Source organism: Camponotus vicinus, unplaced genomic scaffold, assembly GCF_025532165.1.
Source record: "Camponotus vicinus isolate PSW18456_S1 unplaced genomic scaffold, iyCamVici1.0 SCAF_13, whole genome shotgun sequence".
NCBI lineage: Eukaryota > Metazoa > Arthropoda > Insecta > Hymenoptera > Formicidae > Camponotus > Camponotus vicinus.
The window spans coordinates 5,962,579-5,978,342 of NW_028141949.1; the positions used below are offsets into that span (position 1 = coordinate 5,962,579).

General features: G+C 34.6%; 2 protein-coding genes across 5 annotated transcripts in view; one reads left to right on the forward strand and one right to left on the reverse strand.

The window, feature by feature from the left end:
- Ndf (Nucleosome-destabilizing factor) overlaps positions 1–15,764 on the reverse strand; it is a 38,601-nt gene that overhangs the window by 15,911 nt on the left and 6,926 nt on the right. The gene's annotated exons all lie outside the window — the stretch shown is intronic.
- On the forward strand, positions 6,020–11,609 carry LOC145963803 (uncharacterized). Of its 2 annotated transcripts, none has more exons than XM_083086045.1 (4): positions 6,020–6,690; positions 6,986–8,808; positions 9,098–9,380; positions 9,728–11,609. In XM_083086045.1, the coding sequence occupies exons 2-4, from the start codon at positions 6,995–6,997 to the stop codon at positions 10,388–10,390; spliced, it is 2,760 nt and encodes a 919-aa protein (XP_082942171.1). In that variant the 5' UTR covers positions 6,020–6,690; positions 6,986–6,994; the 3' UTR covers positions 10,391–11,609. The 2 variants fall into 2 exon arrangements, with proteins under 2 accessions (XP_082942171.1, XP_082942172.1); XM_083086046.1 differs by having other exon boundaries at positions 6,020–6,581.

Here is a 15,764-nt window from a genome sequence, read left to right on the forward strand (position 1 = left end):
AACTAAAAATAAGATGCATATCATTTAGAAAGAACATATTATTCCAAAATGATTGCACTTTTTTTTAGAAAAATGTATTTATTTTACGCGATCATTCCCGATTTGTTTAAATACCGAAATTTATTGCATTAAAATTCAATGTGATGATAGATGCTTCATCCTTATTTATTTACAGAAATGTCGTGCAAATAAATATGAGATAAAGTAATAATATAATAACTTTTATGAATAATTATATTTTTCATGCAAAATTATGCTTCCTTCATCAAATAGTCTCTCTTTTCAAACGCATTTGCAATTTTTTCTGCAATTTTTGATAATCTCGTTACACGTGTCGAGAAAGGACGAAGGCGTGGTGGCGAGATCAATACGAAACTCATAAAAGTTGTCTTATAGAGTAACCTGCCGTTACTAAATAGTACATGTCCTCATGAGAGGAAGCCTTGGTGCGCATAGAGAGATCAGATCGAAAAAGCAGATGACCCTACCCTTTGATACCGCCCCTTCCTGACCATGACCGACGATGTGTGCAAGCAAAAACGGAGGGGGGAAGCAAGTTTCCACGTGGCCTTTCCGTAACCCAGAAAACTTTGCCAATCGAGATCAGACTTAATCTTATTATTTGGTAACAAAAGTATGCAATCACATTCTCTCAAGCTGACTAATTTGCAGCAACGTACTATGTAGTTCGGACATTGATCGATCTTTCAACCCTTCTTAAATTCCAATCTAGGACAAATGTCCCTCGACGAATGCGAATAAAATTTTAATGACGGTTTCTTTGATCAACTTGTAATTAGTTATAGAGAAATTGATAAAGTATACAAATACATCAAACAAAAAATAGGCTAATAAGAGGCCGTTGTTCAATATATTTGTAATTAATTTTTCTTCAAGTTAACACGAATTTCAATGTAGTAATAAATAATAAGAAAATAGTAGAGTATAATAATGCTTTGTTTCTTATACATATAAAACAATAAAATCTATATGCGGAATCAAAAATAAATGACTAATCGTTTGATAATACTATAATATCGTTTGATAATGCCATTATCATAATTACTAATTATTGTTTTATTTTTTGTATTCAATTTTTTTTCTTTTAATATACATAATCGCTTGCCAATGTCGTAAAAGCGTTTCGATGTCTCGATATAAGTTGTGCTTTTACAGCAACATTTCTCAACGACGTACATTTTCGACTGTACCTCGATTGCTTTTATAGATCGAGGCGCAGTCGAAAATGTACGTCGTCGAGGACGAGGTGACACGAGGCTCAAGGCCGTATCGGCGAATGGTGCGTGACAGTTTAGACAAGTTTCCGACACATTCGCTTGCATTGGTGGAAAGTCCTTTCCCACTTACTTTTTAAAGTTTTTTAAATTTTCACAAAATTGAAAAACAAATGTGCCAAAATTTAAAAACTATGATAATGGAATGTGGTTTCTTCCAAAACGTTTAAATACATCAAGTCTCGAAAAATGATGATGTTTCGAAATCTCACACGAATTAAAGAATAAGATTATCTTTATTTTTTAATAAATTTTTTTTTTAAATTAGCCACAGGAAAAAATCTTTTTTTGTCTGATATACTAAGGATATAACTATCGATAGCTTTTGATAGAAAGTGTTATCGATATACTATGTAATCAATGATACCGAATGAGTACTAATACGCAGAACCCATAAAATTTAAGCCATCTATCTCCTTTTCCATGTTACATAGATTGAAGGTTGCTCATTAATTCTCTTCCAGAACATCACGAATTAATCTAGGAGAGCACCGCTACATATTTAAGATGATTTAGACCCATATAAAGCATTTATCTTGAAAATGGCGCGGATTACATTGCAAATACCATGAAAAATTGCAAACCAAGAGGACTAATATACATCTAACAATAAGTCTTGATACTGATAATGCATTTATAAAATGCTTTGATTCTTCTATAAAAAAATTTAATGAGCAATATGATTAGCAATATGAATGAAATAACCTTTTCAATTTTGCCTTTTTTGAATCGTAAATGATTGAATCTGAAAATAGCTTTTACATTTCAGAAATCATCAAAAATATAACTCGGATTTCAAAAGAATACATTAATACGAACGAATGTGAAATATTGATTGCATAATGACCGATCTAAATCAGAACAATTCTGGACAGCTAAATAGAGGTGTAATATCTTGCTTGTCAAATGACATGAGTCAAATCGCAGGCGCAATCGATAGCCTGCGTGATAAACAAATAACTTTCGAAATGCATATGGTACCGTTATGCAGCATAATATCGACATGAAAAATTTTCCGTATAATATTATTGCTCGTATCAAGAAAATCGTGTTTATTATTATCGCTATATTTTATAAACTAATTTTAAAAGCAACTATATATATAACATCTATTAATTTTAAATTGGAAGATATTAATTTAATTGAATATACATAAATGATATGTACACGTTAAACTATATGAGACCTTTTAATTAAATATATTTAATATTTATTTACATAAAATATTGTATTAATAAAACATGCATTTTACCAAATCAAAACGAAGAAAATATATAAATAATTAAGAAAAATACATAATCATATTGAAATAAAATAATTTTGGATCTCTTTCATCGATATTTAATAATAATTTCATAATTTTGCAAAAATTGAAAAGCATGTATTAACACAAGAGTTCTGTTTAAAGAAAAATGCATAAACAGCGAAGCTTGACGTATTCCGTCCCCTGTGGCTTGCGTAAACGCGATTAACGTTCCAATAACGCGTGCTCTTGCAAATTCTTTGTTCAATATAAATAGTTTTATCGAATTATTGACTTTCGTTATATGATTATTAATTATTGACCTTCATGCAATGGCCAATGCTAGAGAAAATGAATCTATTAGTCCGGAATAGCTTTCTATTAATCTGAAATAGCTTCGATTATTCATGAGGCGTGCCTGGCACGAAAGATAGCGATTCTCGGGTAAATCACGATGGAGTTTATTGACAAATGGTTGCTCCTGATTCGCACAATAAGCAACATTACGGCAATAGCACCACGTTCACTTCATTGATTTGGCCGCGAAATTGTTTTCCTCGCGCGCCAACATTGTGCGCAATTAACGGGCTCCTACGGTTTGCAAAACGAACTGTGTAATCACATATGGCCTCCGCCATTGAATCGATTGTTTGCGAACGTGTCATGTAATTGCTCGCTGTAATTGTCGCGAAATATGCAAAACTTTTAATCACTTTAATATAAAAGCATATGCTTTTATTTTTTTTTTCAGAAATAAAGATTTCATCGAAATTCCTCAAATATTAAAGAGTTTAAAACCATGAATTTTTTTTCATAACGTCTTGTAATGCATTTAATATATTTTATATAGAGGCTACTCCTTCCATACGTATATTTGGAAACTTAGATTAGGTTTCGTAAATGAACATATCGATTCTCTGATCCCCAAAGAGCTTTTCTAAATCGACTCCGAATTTAGATAACCCTAAATCTTCGTCTAAGCTTGGAAACAACGTTGAACGATGTTTCCGATTCGACTCTAAATGGCTCGTATGTTGCTGGCAAAAGCGAAGAACAAAGTTAGGTCATGGATCGATATTGCACGGTGGAGACCTGAGGGACAACCCGCTTCCATCCCTCGTTCAAATACGATACCCTTTTCATTCAAATAGAAATCAACGAAACATGATAGCGAACGCGTATTAGCAGTTATACAAGATGTCTATAAAGAACTTGCACGTATGATATTTTATAAACAAATGCTTTCACGGTGCTGTAATCGAAGAATCTATTTATAGATTACTATTCATACGTTCTACAATACAGTAACAATACAGTATAAAGTAAAAAAATAAATTTATAATTTATAAGAGATATAGATGTATGACATAGCAGTATAAAAAAAATTAAAAGATAGAATATAAAATAATATAAAAAAATATAACAATAAATATAAAACGATAAATGAACAAATTCAGCGAAAAGACATAGTAGGGCTCGATGCTAAAGTAAAAGTGAAAACACGCTTATTCCTCAATTGCATCATTAGAAGCAATGAAATATTACAATATTCACAATATTACAGTCTATGCATTCGACAAGGCAAATAGCGATAAGACATTGCACTTTGTCTTAGCTATAATGTATAATTTATGCTAATGACGATCCGCTGCTTATGTTCATAATGGGCAGATATGAAACATTTGACATTAGATAGTCATATACAATATATCATTACATAATGTATATCATTACTTCTACATAATGATAAAATATATTGTATCATTATTTCTTATATAAAACAAAAAAAATTTAATCAATAATCTTATTTATTATTATTAAAAATTTCAATATTTGATGGCATATAATTTTTTTTAAAAAGCTATAATAATTTTTTATTTCTATATCTCAATTTTAAAAGTAATAATTTTTTATTTCTATCTCAATTCTAGAAGTATAGATTAATACGGATCTGTAATATTGATTTTAACTTCAACGTAATTTAACTATTACGAATTTTTTCTCACATGATTAATTTATTGAGGAACGATTGCGGTTTCCAGAAAGGTTCCACAATAGCTAGACATCGAGGCACCATGGCGAAATAGATTTGATTAAACGCGAGCGAACGTGGGAGTATCCTCTGGCTAGGATGCTCGTGAAATTCTACCGTCTGCACGACCGGTTCCATTAGCGAGAATCAAAGTTTAAGGCCCCATTCTACCGCAGACATCAAGTTATATGGTCTGTTATCACAGCTAATACATAATTGACAAAAAATCTTTTATCTTTTTACACTTATTTTGAACAGTGATAACTATTATCTGATCGTTTTAAATAAACAAATTCATTAAACAAGTTGTTGAAAACATTCAACGTCAGATATAGCTACTAAATATAATGCTACTTATAATCAATAATATTCAATGCAAGATATAGCTTCTAAACATAATATTATTTATAATACGGGAAATGACATCTTTCCTGATTCTACATTCTAGAACTTTGTTCTGTAATGTGAATGCCTTCTAGAAGTTCTATGTGGTGCTATGTCCTATGGTTTACGATCTACAAGATACTATTCATGAAGCAAGTGAGAATAAAATCTTTTTTTTTCTAGATTTTAAATTTATCCCAGACTTAAAGAGAATTCTATTCGTATAATTCTTTGACCCTATTCTTAAGATTCCACTTACGATATTAAAGAAAAAAAAATTCTTGTTGATTCTATAATAAATTCAAAGTTTGTTTAACAAGTTTTATCAGAAATATCAGATTTATTTAACTTAGGCTATCAATGTATGTTAGAAGCAATGTGAGATTATCTTTTTCGATTCGCTTTTCTCAAAGTGAAATGAATCACTGCTAAAACGCGCTTGTTTCTCTATCATATCTCATGCGATAATCTTCTTATAAACGCTAAAACAACATCAAATATTTAGTAGCTAATTTGGCACCAAACTGGAAATTATTTTGGCTCGTTAATCGCAATATCGCGATATAGCTCGAAGATGAAAGAGTTTACAGCCAAAATATCCGTCAGAAAACACCTCCGGAAATACCTTCGAGGAAATATTGAAAAAATGTTCAAACGTGTCAAACGATGCTGAAATAAACCTAAGTCATGCCAGTGACGCGCATTTCGGAAGATATTCGATGGATTCGTAACATCGAGTAGAACGGTCTCCGAGAAATTCCAAACTCTCACCCTGTCAAACGGAAAGGGCCATTGCCGAGGGGCTACCGTCTATCTAAACCCTTCTTGTCCTTGCTGTTCGTTGAGCTGTTCTTTCACAGCGATTCTCCCTCTCTCTCTCTCTCTTCCTCCCTCCCTCTCTCTCTCGCACTCGGTTCTTCCTCTCTCTTTTACCCTGCTCGTTTCACAGAGAGATGCCGACGAGGTCTGCGTCGGCGCCGACCGACTGGGGAGTCGGCGACGTTGCCAATTTGCTCGAACCGGCGGTCGCCACGAGGAGAGTCCGCCGCTCCGATAGAGCCGCGGCCGGAGCTCCGTTCCACAGTCGCTTTTTGCATCTGACGCGCGGCAGGCGGATGCGACCGGCCACCGGGAGCGCGATATGCACGAACGTGTCATGTGACACGCGTGACAAGTGGTGCGCGCTACGGCGTTGCTGCACACGACGCCTGACGGTTATCGGGATAGAAGGAGACCGAGAAGGCGTGACAAAGAGAGAGATAGAGAGAGAGAAAGAGAAGGGGTAGGGGATAAGAGACGAAAGAAAATAAACCGTCTTCGTGCGTATATCCTCCGTGCTTGCACGAGATCACCGGTGTCGGTTTAATGTTATTGATGGACTGATATTTCTTTGCAATTTTGTGGTGCCTCTTGTCTCGTTGCCGATACGGTACGGTACAGGTGAGCGCAATTATGTTACCGGTGCGACACGACGACAGCATTAACGGACGACGACACGCTGTTAATACCGTCATCTTCGAAACATCGTTTGTCATCAGCATCAGTATCGTCGTCGTTGGCCGCATCAGGAGATTCCTCGACACACCCATCGTCGTGAAACACGGTGCCGTCGGATTCTTCGCGAACGGTTAGGCTCCAAGAGCTCTCTTCTCTTCTTTGTGTTACTATCCGTCCCACTTTGTCCTTAGGAGCGAAATATTTGGGGTAACCTGCGGGGAACACGGCCGTGATTTTTGGTAGGTAGATAGTAAAACGGAAAAAAACAAGAGATTCAGGAGGGGGGGAAGCTTTTAGAGACACGTGGCCGAATGATCGAAATTACTGCCGATGTTGAATGGATAGAAAAAAAAGAGAAACAAAGTAGAATCCGATCGTGAGCTATAATAAAGTCTTTGTGTCTTGGTCAATTTAGCAGATAGTCTAGAATCGGTACGATTAGAAAAGACTCGTTTGAAAAAGATTTACGTACGAAAGTCCATTCGTCAGCAACATGAGAGAATCACTGTATCCATGAAAATCGTCACATTGCAGGTCTTAGGAATGCGGGAGCGGGTGGCGAGGGAAAGCGGTGGTCTGCGCTCGAGGTGGTTGATCTTTCTGGTCGCGGTGATAGCAGTGGTGCGGGTCGCGGGTGCACCCTCGAACATACTGTCATCGGTCACATCAGCCACTTTACAAATAAAATGTCCCGGTGGTTGCCGGTGCACGGACAACAGCAACGGTGGCACTCTGACATGCACGGAGCGCAGTTTTCTCGGTCTTGGCTTGCCCCGAAATATTACGAACGTATGTTTGAAGAATGTTCAAGCGGCCGCGATTCCAGTGTCCGCTTTAGAGGCATCCGTAGGGTTGCGAAGTCTGACCTGGACGTCAAGTGGCATCGAGAGCATAGAATCTGGTGTGTTCCGCACCACCGCGCATCTCGAGCGACTCGACCTAGGTGATAATCGGCTGTCCGAGCTGCCATCGGACGTCTTCCATCCGTTGCATCAACTCCAGTACCTGAACCTCACCGGCAACCGGTTAGCCGCGCTGCCGCAGCTGCTGTTTGACGGCCTGAATCGTCTTCGGGAGATTCGTCTGGAGACGAATCTACTCTCCGTATTGCCTTATCAGGCGTTCGCGCCCGCTCGGGAGCTCGTGCGACTTGATCTCAGTGGTAATCTTTTGGTTTCGCTGCCGGATCACAGTTTTCAACCGAATCAACAATTGCAGGAGCTACGATTGGCCAGTAACCGATTGACCAAACTACCGTCTCGGTTATTTTCCGGCTTGACTCAACTAAAAGTGCTCGATCTCGCTAACAATGAGATCGACACGTTGCCGCGTGGCCTTTTCAGCGACCTCACGGCCTTGGAGCACCTCGACCTCGAAAACAATCCAATCGCACGTCTTACCGACATCGCGTTTCAAGGCCTCGTCAATCTACGATGGCTCAGACTGAGTCATTTGCCGATCTCATCGTTACCCGCGAATGTGTGGCGACCCGTTAGCAAACTGAGGACCCTCCTGTTATCTGAAACTAAACTGGAGAATCTCCGGAATGGGAATCTAGCGGGTCTGATCGAACTGGAAACTTTGGAGATCACTAATAGCCCGTTGCGCGAGATCGGTCAATTGACTCTGAATGAGACGCCATCTCTACATAAAATCGACTTGCGGAATAACGATCTAACCTTTTTACCGGCGAATGTAGCGAATTTACCGCTACTAAATAAGCTACAGCTGCAGGGCAATCCATGGGCTTGCGATTGTCGTATGTTCTGGTTCCTCAAGTGGGCGGAGAGTAGGACGCATTTACAAAAGGCTTTCCAAAGTGGATTGAAATGCGGCCATAAAGTGGATGGCACTGTGGACATCATGCAGACATTAAGTTACCTCAAGTGTAGTCCGCCAATTTTGGTGCGAACTACCAATACCCAGCAGTATCTTCTCTTAAGCTCAGTATTGCTGGAATGTGAGTTCAGCGGAAATCCTGCGCCTTCCTTGACCTGGGTCACTCCGAGCGGCCTGGTTTTCCATTGGATGCCGGATCCGGCCTTTCCCGATGCCTTCGTCGAACATCCGACCGTACACAGTTGGTTGACGAACCAGCCGATCGTTGACGATCATCGCATACGTGTTCTGGAGAACGGTTCTCTTTATATCACGAGGTTGTTACGGCAAGATGTGGGCAAGTACAAATGCACGGCAGTGAATCCGATCGCAAATGAGACCATCTATGTAACGTTACACATGGATCCGGTAACCTTGCATAATATAAAGATCTTCAGCATCCTCGTCGGCGCAATCAGTGCTGTGGCGTTTCTTCTATTGACATTGTTGGTGCAACTACTGTGGTACTTGTTGTTGAAGTGAGTATCATAATATATAAAGTGATGATATATTAAATATATACATCGTATTTTTTTCATTTTCACAAATCGTACATCTTGCGACATTATATAAAATGCATTGTCAGTATTATCAATCTGTTAACAGTTCGCGAGTGATGGTAATTGTTTGTCAAAAACGTCAACTTTGACGAGTAGAGTAAACGATTCAAGAAAGTTAGACGTAATAATTTCACTTCTAGCTATTCCAATGAATTTCTATTTTCTCTTTCATATTCTTTAATTAATGGTTTTCTCATATTTTTCGCAGATGCGGATGCGGCAAATGGTGCTTGTGTTGTAGACGTGTAGGAGTGACGCCGCGAGCTAAGCAAATCTACCAGATGCTTGACAACATTGAGCAGTACAAGAGCCAACAGCTTGAAAAACTGAGGGAAAACTATACCCAGCAGGTGCACAGAATTAAAGACAACTGCGCTCAGCAAGTGGAATGGATTCGCGACAGCTACGAAGGTCAAATGCAACATATACGGGATATACGGGATTATGGTACCAGTCACCTGACCGCGCTGAGAGATCAGTATTATGATCAGGTACGATATTCTGTATAAATTATTTTTTATGGCAGTATTCTTCGCAATTAAATTCAATCTTTTTTTTTTATTATCATATTCTGATCATATCTGATCTACGTGATTTCGTTGCAATGCATACATTATTGTGCGCGAAGTAACAAAAAATGTTATACGTGCAAAGTTTATTATATTGTTTTGATCTGCGCGCGCATCTCGATTCGTTAATGAAACAATTCTTTATTGAGAAAGCACGATCAAGATTAACAGTCACGTAGCACAGATTAATCATCGAAATAATACGAGATATTACTATATATATAATAGATATACATAATAATCGCGTTTATTTTTCTACTTTTTCGCAGGTAAAGAGAGTAAGGGATTACTCCACTAGCCAGCTAAACTGGGTGCGCGAGAATTACGTCTTCCAACGGAACAAAATCCGTAAGTTCAGCGCTCATCAGGTATTGCGATTGAGAGAGAGCTATAAGTATCAACAGCAGACGCTATCCAAAGTATTGGAAAATTTGCCGAATCTATATTTCGATAATTGCCGGAGCGGCTCGTGTGGCAAAGGCGATTCCATGGTGTTCGACCCTAATAAAGACGACCTCAGTGGCATGGATGCGTATTTCAAGGCGAAGATTGATGATCTAACGGCGGGACCGAGTTTAGAAGATGTTAATAGTGAATATTATACGCCAACTGAACTATCATCGGCTAGTCCACATAGTCAAAATGTAATGGATGGTATTCACATCAACTACATCGAGAAGAGTGGTCCACCACCGCCACCTCCGGGACTCGTCTCAATGTTATCTACTTCGACGATATTACAATGTATCGACGAGTATGACAGCACGTTATCCGTATGTAGCAACTATGAAAACAGCAACAAGCCAATTTTTAGAGGTTCCAATAATACAAACATTCTGGCCAAAGAATCGCGAAGACAGATTCCGGAAGCCCTGGGACTTTTAGTACCTAGCAACAGTCTACCTGATCTTCCACGCGAGACTAAACTCTAGCCGGCAGTGCGTTAAAGCAGTCAAGAATGGGTTCCTGCTATAGTTTAAATTATGAGAAACATAGAGAGACACTGTACTCGAGTAATCGATAAGGTGAGGTGAAATGGAAGGATAATCGTCATTCTGCTCGATAAGTGGGAAATTGGTGTCTTCGAGAAAACTATTCGAAGCTTCTTCCGATTGTACGACTAATTCGAATAGAATACCCTAGAAGATAGTTCGAGAACTCGTGTGTCAGTGCCAAGGGAACGAAAGAATCTTCTTCTGCAAAGATCAAGACTGTCGATTACAAGTGCGTGGGTGTGCTAACTAGAAGAACAAAAAAAATTGCGGACAGTTTCCAAGGACTCTCTTAGTATAGTCGACCTTGCAATCTGTCCGTCTTGTCAAGCAATGTGTCCTTTTCAGTGCGCTATCGTTTTTAGATAATCAATAGCATCCGAGAAGATGATGGAATAAAGATAAAATTATGCAAATTACATTACGCGCTTCGATCATAAATTAATTTCCTTTAGAAGCGCGAGACGAGAAAAAAACAAAAACTTTACCTAGTTGTCAATTCCATAAGTCTTAAGGTTTCCGCGAGGAATCATTCTTAACTTTTTGTAAATAGAAATGCGTGAAAGTTTCATGTATCAGTGTCCGCGAAAAAAAAAATTCGGATTCTATTCTCTATTGCGAAAAACTGAAAACAATGAGATCGATTCGCTTACAATTATTCATTTAAATTTCTGTCTCTTTCTTCGTCTCGATTTCCTCGCGAGTAATCGAAAAATAGTGAAGAACGCTGATTGCGTTTGCTCACATCCTTTTTTTTAATCGCTTATGATTAACATAGTTGATTACAAATTGTTTGAGATATAAAAGTGTATACATATACACACACACACACACGCATATATATATATATATATATATACATATATACATATATACATATGTGTGTCTTATCGAAGAGAGAAAAGAAAGAAACGTATACCGGAAAATATAACGTACGTACTTAATTTTTTAATCATTGTAGGAACATATTTAACTGTTTATTATGAAAAAAAAGAAGAAATTATAATAAAGAAATTATTGGCTGTTAGAATTTTTGGAATAGAAGCACCGCTTCTGAAAGAAATTATATGTATAGTTTTAGTTGCAGTGAAATTACTATTATACAAGTTTTCCAAAAATGCGTTCCTTTGTTGAATAAATCTTGACGAACCATCGCGAAGTGCCGTCTTTGTCTTAATCCCCATCCAAATTCCATCTCGCGAGATAAGAGATTTTTTTGTAGAAAAATATATTGATAGGTCAATTTGAAAAATACTGAAAGTTTAATTTTTCAATGACTTTTCTTAAACAAGCGTTAAAATAAAAAGATAAAAGTGCTAATTAACAATAGGCAGTATTTCAATTCTGATAGTTACTGTCGCTAACTCTAAACAATTTAATTAACGCGGATTCTAATTATCGAGATTACCATTGCAATATTGTTCAGTGTCCGAGTTAAAAAAATAAGAGTGACAACTGAAGAATATAGAGCAAGAGTGGGTTGTGTATAATTTGTCAAATCTGATTAAAAACTTTTTAATAAATCGTGATTCTTGAATGGACTATATAACATGCAAAAAAGATTTAACACAAAAAATCACCAATTTATGGACAGAATGAAATTCAAAATTCAATAATAAATTTCGCGAACTGAATAAAAAATTTTTTTAAATATGTTAGATTTATCACCTTATATAAGATAGCAAGATAATTTCATTTAAAACCTTCTAAAATCAATTTATATTTTAAAAAAGTTAATTTCAGAAATGTTTTTGAAATTTTTGATTAAGTTAATTGTTGTGAGTAATTAATTTATAATTTATTATGTTAAAATTATTTTATAATTTATTAATATTGAAATATAAAATATATAAGTATAAAAATATATTAGAGACAGCAAAACATTTTTGCTGTCATAAGAAATTTAAAGTTAAATATTTATGGATTTATCGTTTGTCTTGCTTGGGAATTCATCGATCTCGATCGAATCGCAGAGAAAGCGCATATTTTTATATCGAAAAAGTCACGCAAAAAAAAAGGATACCTATATATTGATCGTCTATGTAAATAACACTGTGGATTATAGAAACGATTGAGTCACAATAATAACGATATTAGTGAACGAAAAGGAAAAAGATGGAGGTCAGAAGAGCGTTGTCGTTATTTTTGGATCGCGTCAGCGACGTTATGCGAGAGATAAAGTTTTATCGTATTTCCTCCGTGTTAGTTAGAGGGGGAGATCGCGTACGGGATATACAAGACGAAGCGTAACCATGGCGGAAACCATATAGTGCTTGGTGTTACGGTGTCATAATGACACTGGGGAAAGCATATTCTATGTCGAGAAAAACCTGTGCAAACTATATCAGAAAAACTGAGACTCAGTAAATCATCAAATTCAAACTTGATAAAGCTGGTTCAGTGAAAATTGAGTAAAAGGCAGTTGGTCATAAAATAAATAGATATTAATTTCCAAATAATTCATTACCTCACTTAATCTTAATAGGTTCTATCAAAACATTAACAGAAAAGTTTCTAATAAATAATGTTTATATATGATTGATGAAAAATATATCGAAATTGAGTCTATGATGTAACGATATTTTTTTAATCGATAAAAACAGCCAGTTTTCTATATATCTAATATAATTAAATCATTTTTGATGGTATTCTAAACAAATATAATTAATATAATTTAAAATAATTCAATTAAAAATTTGTGTCAAGAAGCTTATATTTTGTTGTTGTGGGAGTTAACACTTTTACGAATGCTAAGTCTTATTTACAAGTAAATATCATAAAATATAATTGCAGTTATGCAACTATGTAATTATTGATGATATGTTCTTCACGATTCTTACAACAGTGTAAACATATACAATTTATTAATCCTCTTTCGTTTTTAATTTATTAATAGGTTTTGCCTCTTGACCAATAAATAAAAAAACATACAAATTTATTATTACTATTAAGTGTTCACCTAATTCAAAAAATTTTTATTCCAATTAATTGGATGTGTAATAGATATAAATGAAAATTCTTCTGGAATGATTGAATCATTTTCTGTTATAAAGCAAATAGTGCATTTGCAATTATTAAAGATATATTAGAAATTAGTTGAAATATACATATAAATTAATTTCTAATATATATTTAATAATTGCAAATGCACTATTTGTATTATAAGAGAAAACGATTCAATCATTCCAGAAGAATTTTCATTTATGTCTATTCTATATAAGATACAATTATTTATGAATAATCAAAAAAATTTTATTTAAAAAAATTGAGTTAAGAACTTTCTCAATAACATCTTAAAATGGCTTAAATTTAATTTTATAAAAATTTAATTACCGCAAGCATTGAACACATAATTAATCTGCTAATCATTCTTGAAAATTAAAGAATATATGCAAATTTTTGCTAAGAAAACATTATTCTATATATATTTCTTCATTTTTTCATCAAACAATGTTTCCCCCTATTGATTTGCAACTTTTCAGACGCATTCTATACTTCATCTATACTAGATAAACAAATCGGAATGGCACTATATATATGAAATGCAAGTTAATCGCATCTAATCTGACAAATTTTTTACTCGCGCATCTGTGCTAGTTTAAATTAAGTTTATTTTCACTTTAATTTATCTGGTGTCAATTGAAATAACTACAAATATAGCATATACCTTACAATTGTAAACTTAATTCAAATTTATTAAAAATTTCAACAAATTGATAGTTGACGATACATACTACTCATTTATTCAATGAATCTATTATCAATATAAATTTGTCAGAAGCGGTACAATTATATCATTTTTACAGATAATATCTCAAAATGGCAAAATCGATTTTTCTAAATAAGAATCTTATAATATATCATTTACGTATTATCAAATTATTATAATTACGTATAGCTTCTCTCTGACAATAATATTTTAAGTATGTATTTCTATGTCAAAACTTTTTTAACAAGTGAATCTCTCTTTATTTACAGCTCTGTTCACTTTTATTTAGGATCTCCCCACATCTTTTTCCGAATTGTCATTTCGATGATACTTTAAGAAGAATTGTGATTAAAGTTATTAAGCGATCTCTAACAATGAATAAAAAGAATTTTTAATATAAAATCTTAATAGCAAGAGAAGAGCTAGTAAGAACCGCAGATACTAATGCGTAAATAATGATGTCAATATATATGATTAACTTTTGTATAATGTTTGTCAAACCTATCTGTGAATACCTATTCTAAAGAGGACACTCGTTACAATTTCAATTTAGAGGCACAATCATATATATATATTTAGATTGCTTCTTCTATCAATTCGATGATGGCATTTATTTCATTAACAAATAAATGATTATCAGTGCAGAAATTTAATTTACACAAAAGTGTTTGAAATTAATGTTCAATTAATAATTGTCAACTTGTCAATATAAATTCCATTATTACAAAGAAATTAGTTTTTAAATTTTTATTGTTCAATATCGTATTTATTATGAACAACCCTATGACTAAAATATTTAACTGCAGAGCGATCAATAAATCTTTCATATCATTTTTTTGATTTTTGATTATATAAAATAATACATGGAGAAAATTCTATTGATGTGTTTACCCGCGTATTTCCAATACACATATAGTTAAACTGAAGTATATTATTGTATTATATAACCAAACTAGATAAATGCAACTAGGCAAACGCTCTTGAAAATAAAAAATAGAAACGAAAAATGAGAAATCTGAAATCTATTACGCTTAGAGAATAATTTAAACTAGCTACCCGAATCATGGTACATCGAATCTTAAGTGAGAGAATCTTTCTCTGTTCCTTCGTAGATCGAAACTTGTACTTATGCTTCCGGCACATATATTTTTTATACATCGTTTTAAACCGTGAAGTCTTAACGCAAGAGTAACGCGCGTGTAGCGCATACGTAAATTAATTATAGCGTAAAGAACGCTAATCGCACTATTGACTTTAATTAAAAGGCGTACAGAAAATCAAAATAATTTGAATCATGTAAAGTTGCTTCTCAGAAACGATTTTTCGCGTTCCGATATATTATTACATCAATAGTGGCGTAATTATTAATACGTGTAAGTAATTGGTATTTTAAAATTCTCCCATAAGAGATCCATAAAAAGAGAATTGAGAGTGTATAATATTATTTTAATAACATTAAAACACAAATTTGTCTTTTTATTGACAAATTTTTTTTTATTGATAATTAAATATTTATATAAATTAAGAAATGCACAATTTCTTATACTTTTTTTCTAATTTTGCAAATAAAATAGAAAAGAAGCTTTTTGTCATTTTAAAGAACAA

Coding starts and splice junctions, on each gene's coding strand:
- LOC145963803 (XM_083086045.1), top strand. CDS start 6,995: ATGCGGGAGCGGGTGGCGAGGGAAAGCGGTGGTCTGCGCTCGAGGTGG. Junction 8,809..9,097: donor CTGTGGTACTTGTTGTTGAA/GTGAGTATCATA, acceptor TATTTTTCGCAG/ATGCGGATGCGGCAAATGGT. Junction 9,381..9,727: donor GAGATCAGTATTATGATCAG/GTACGATATTCT, acceptor ACTTTTTCGCAG/GTAAAGAGAGTAAGGGATTA.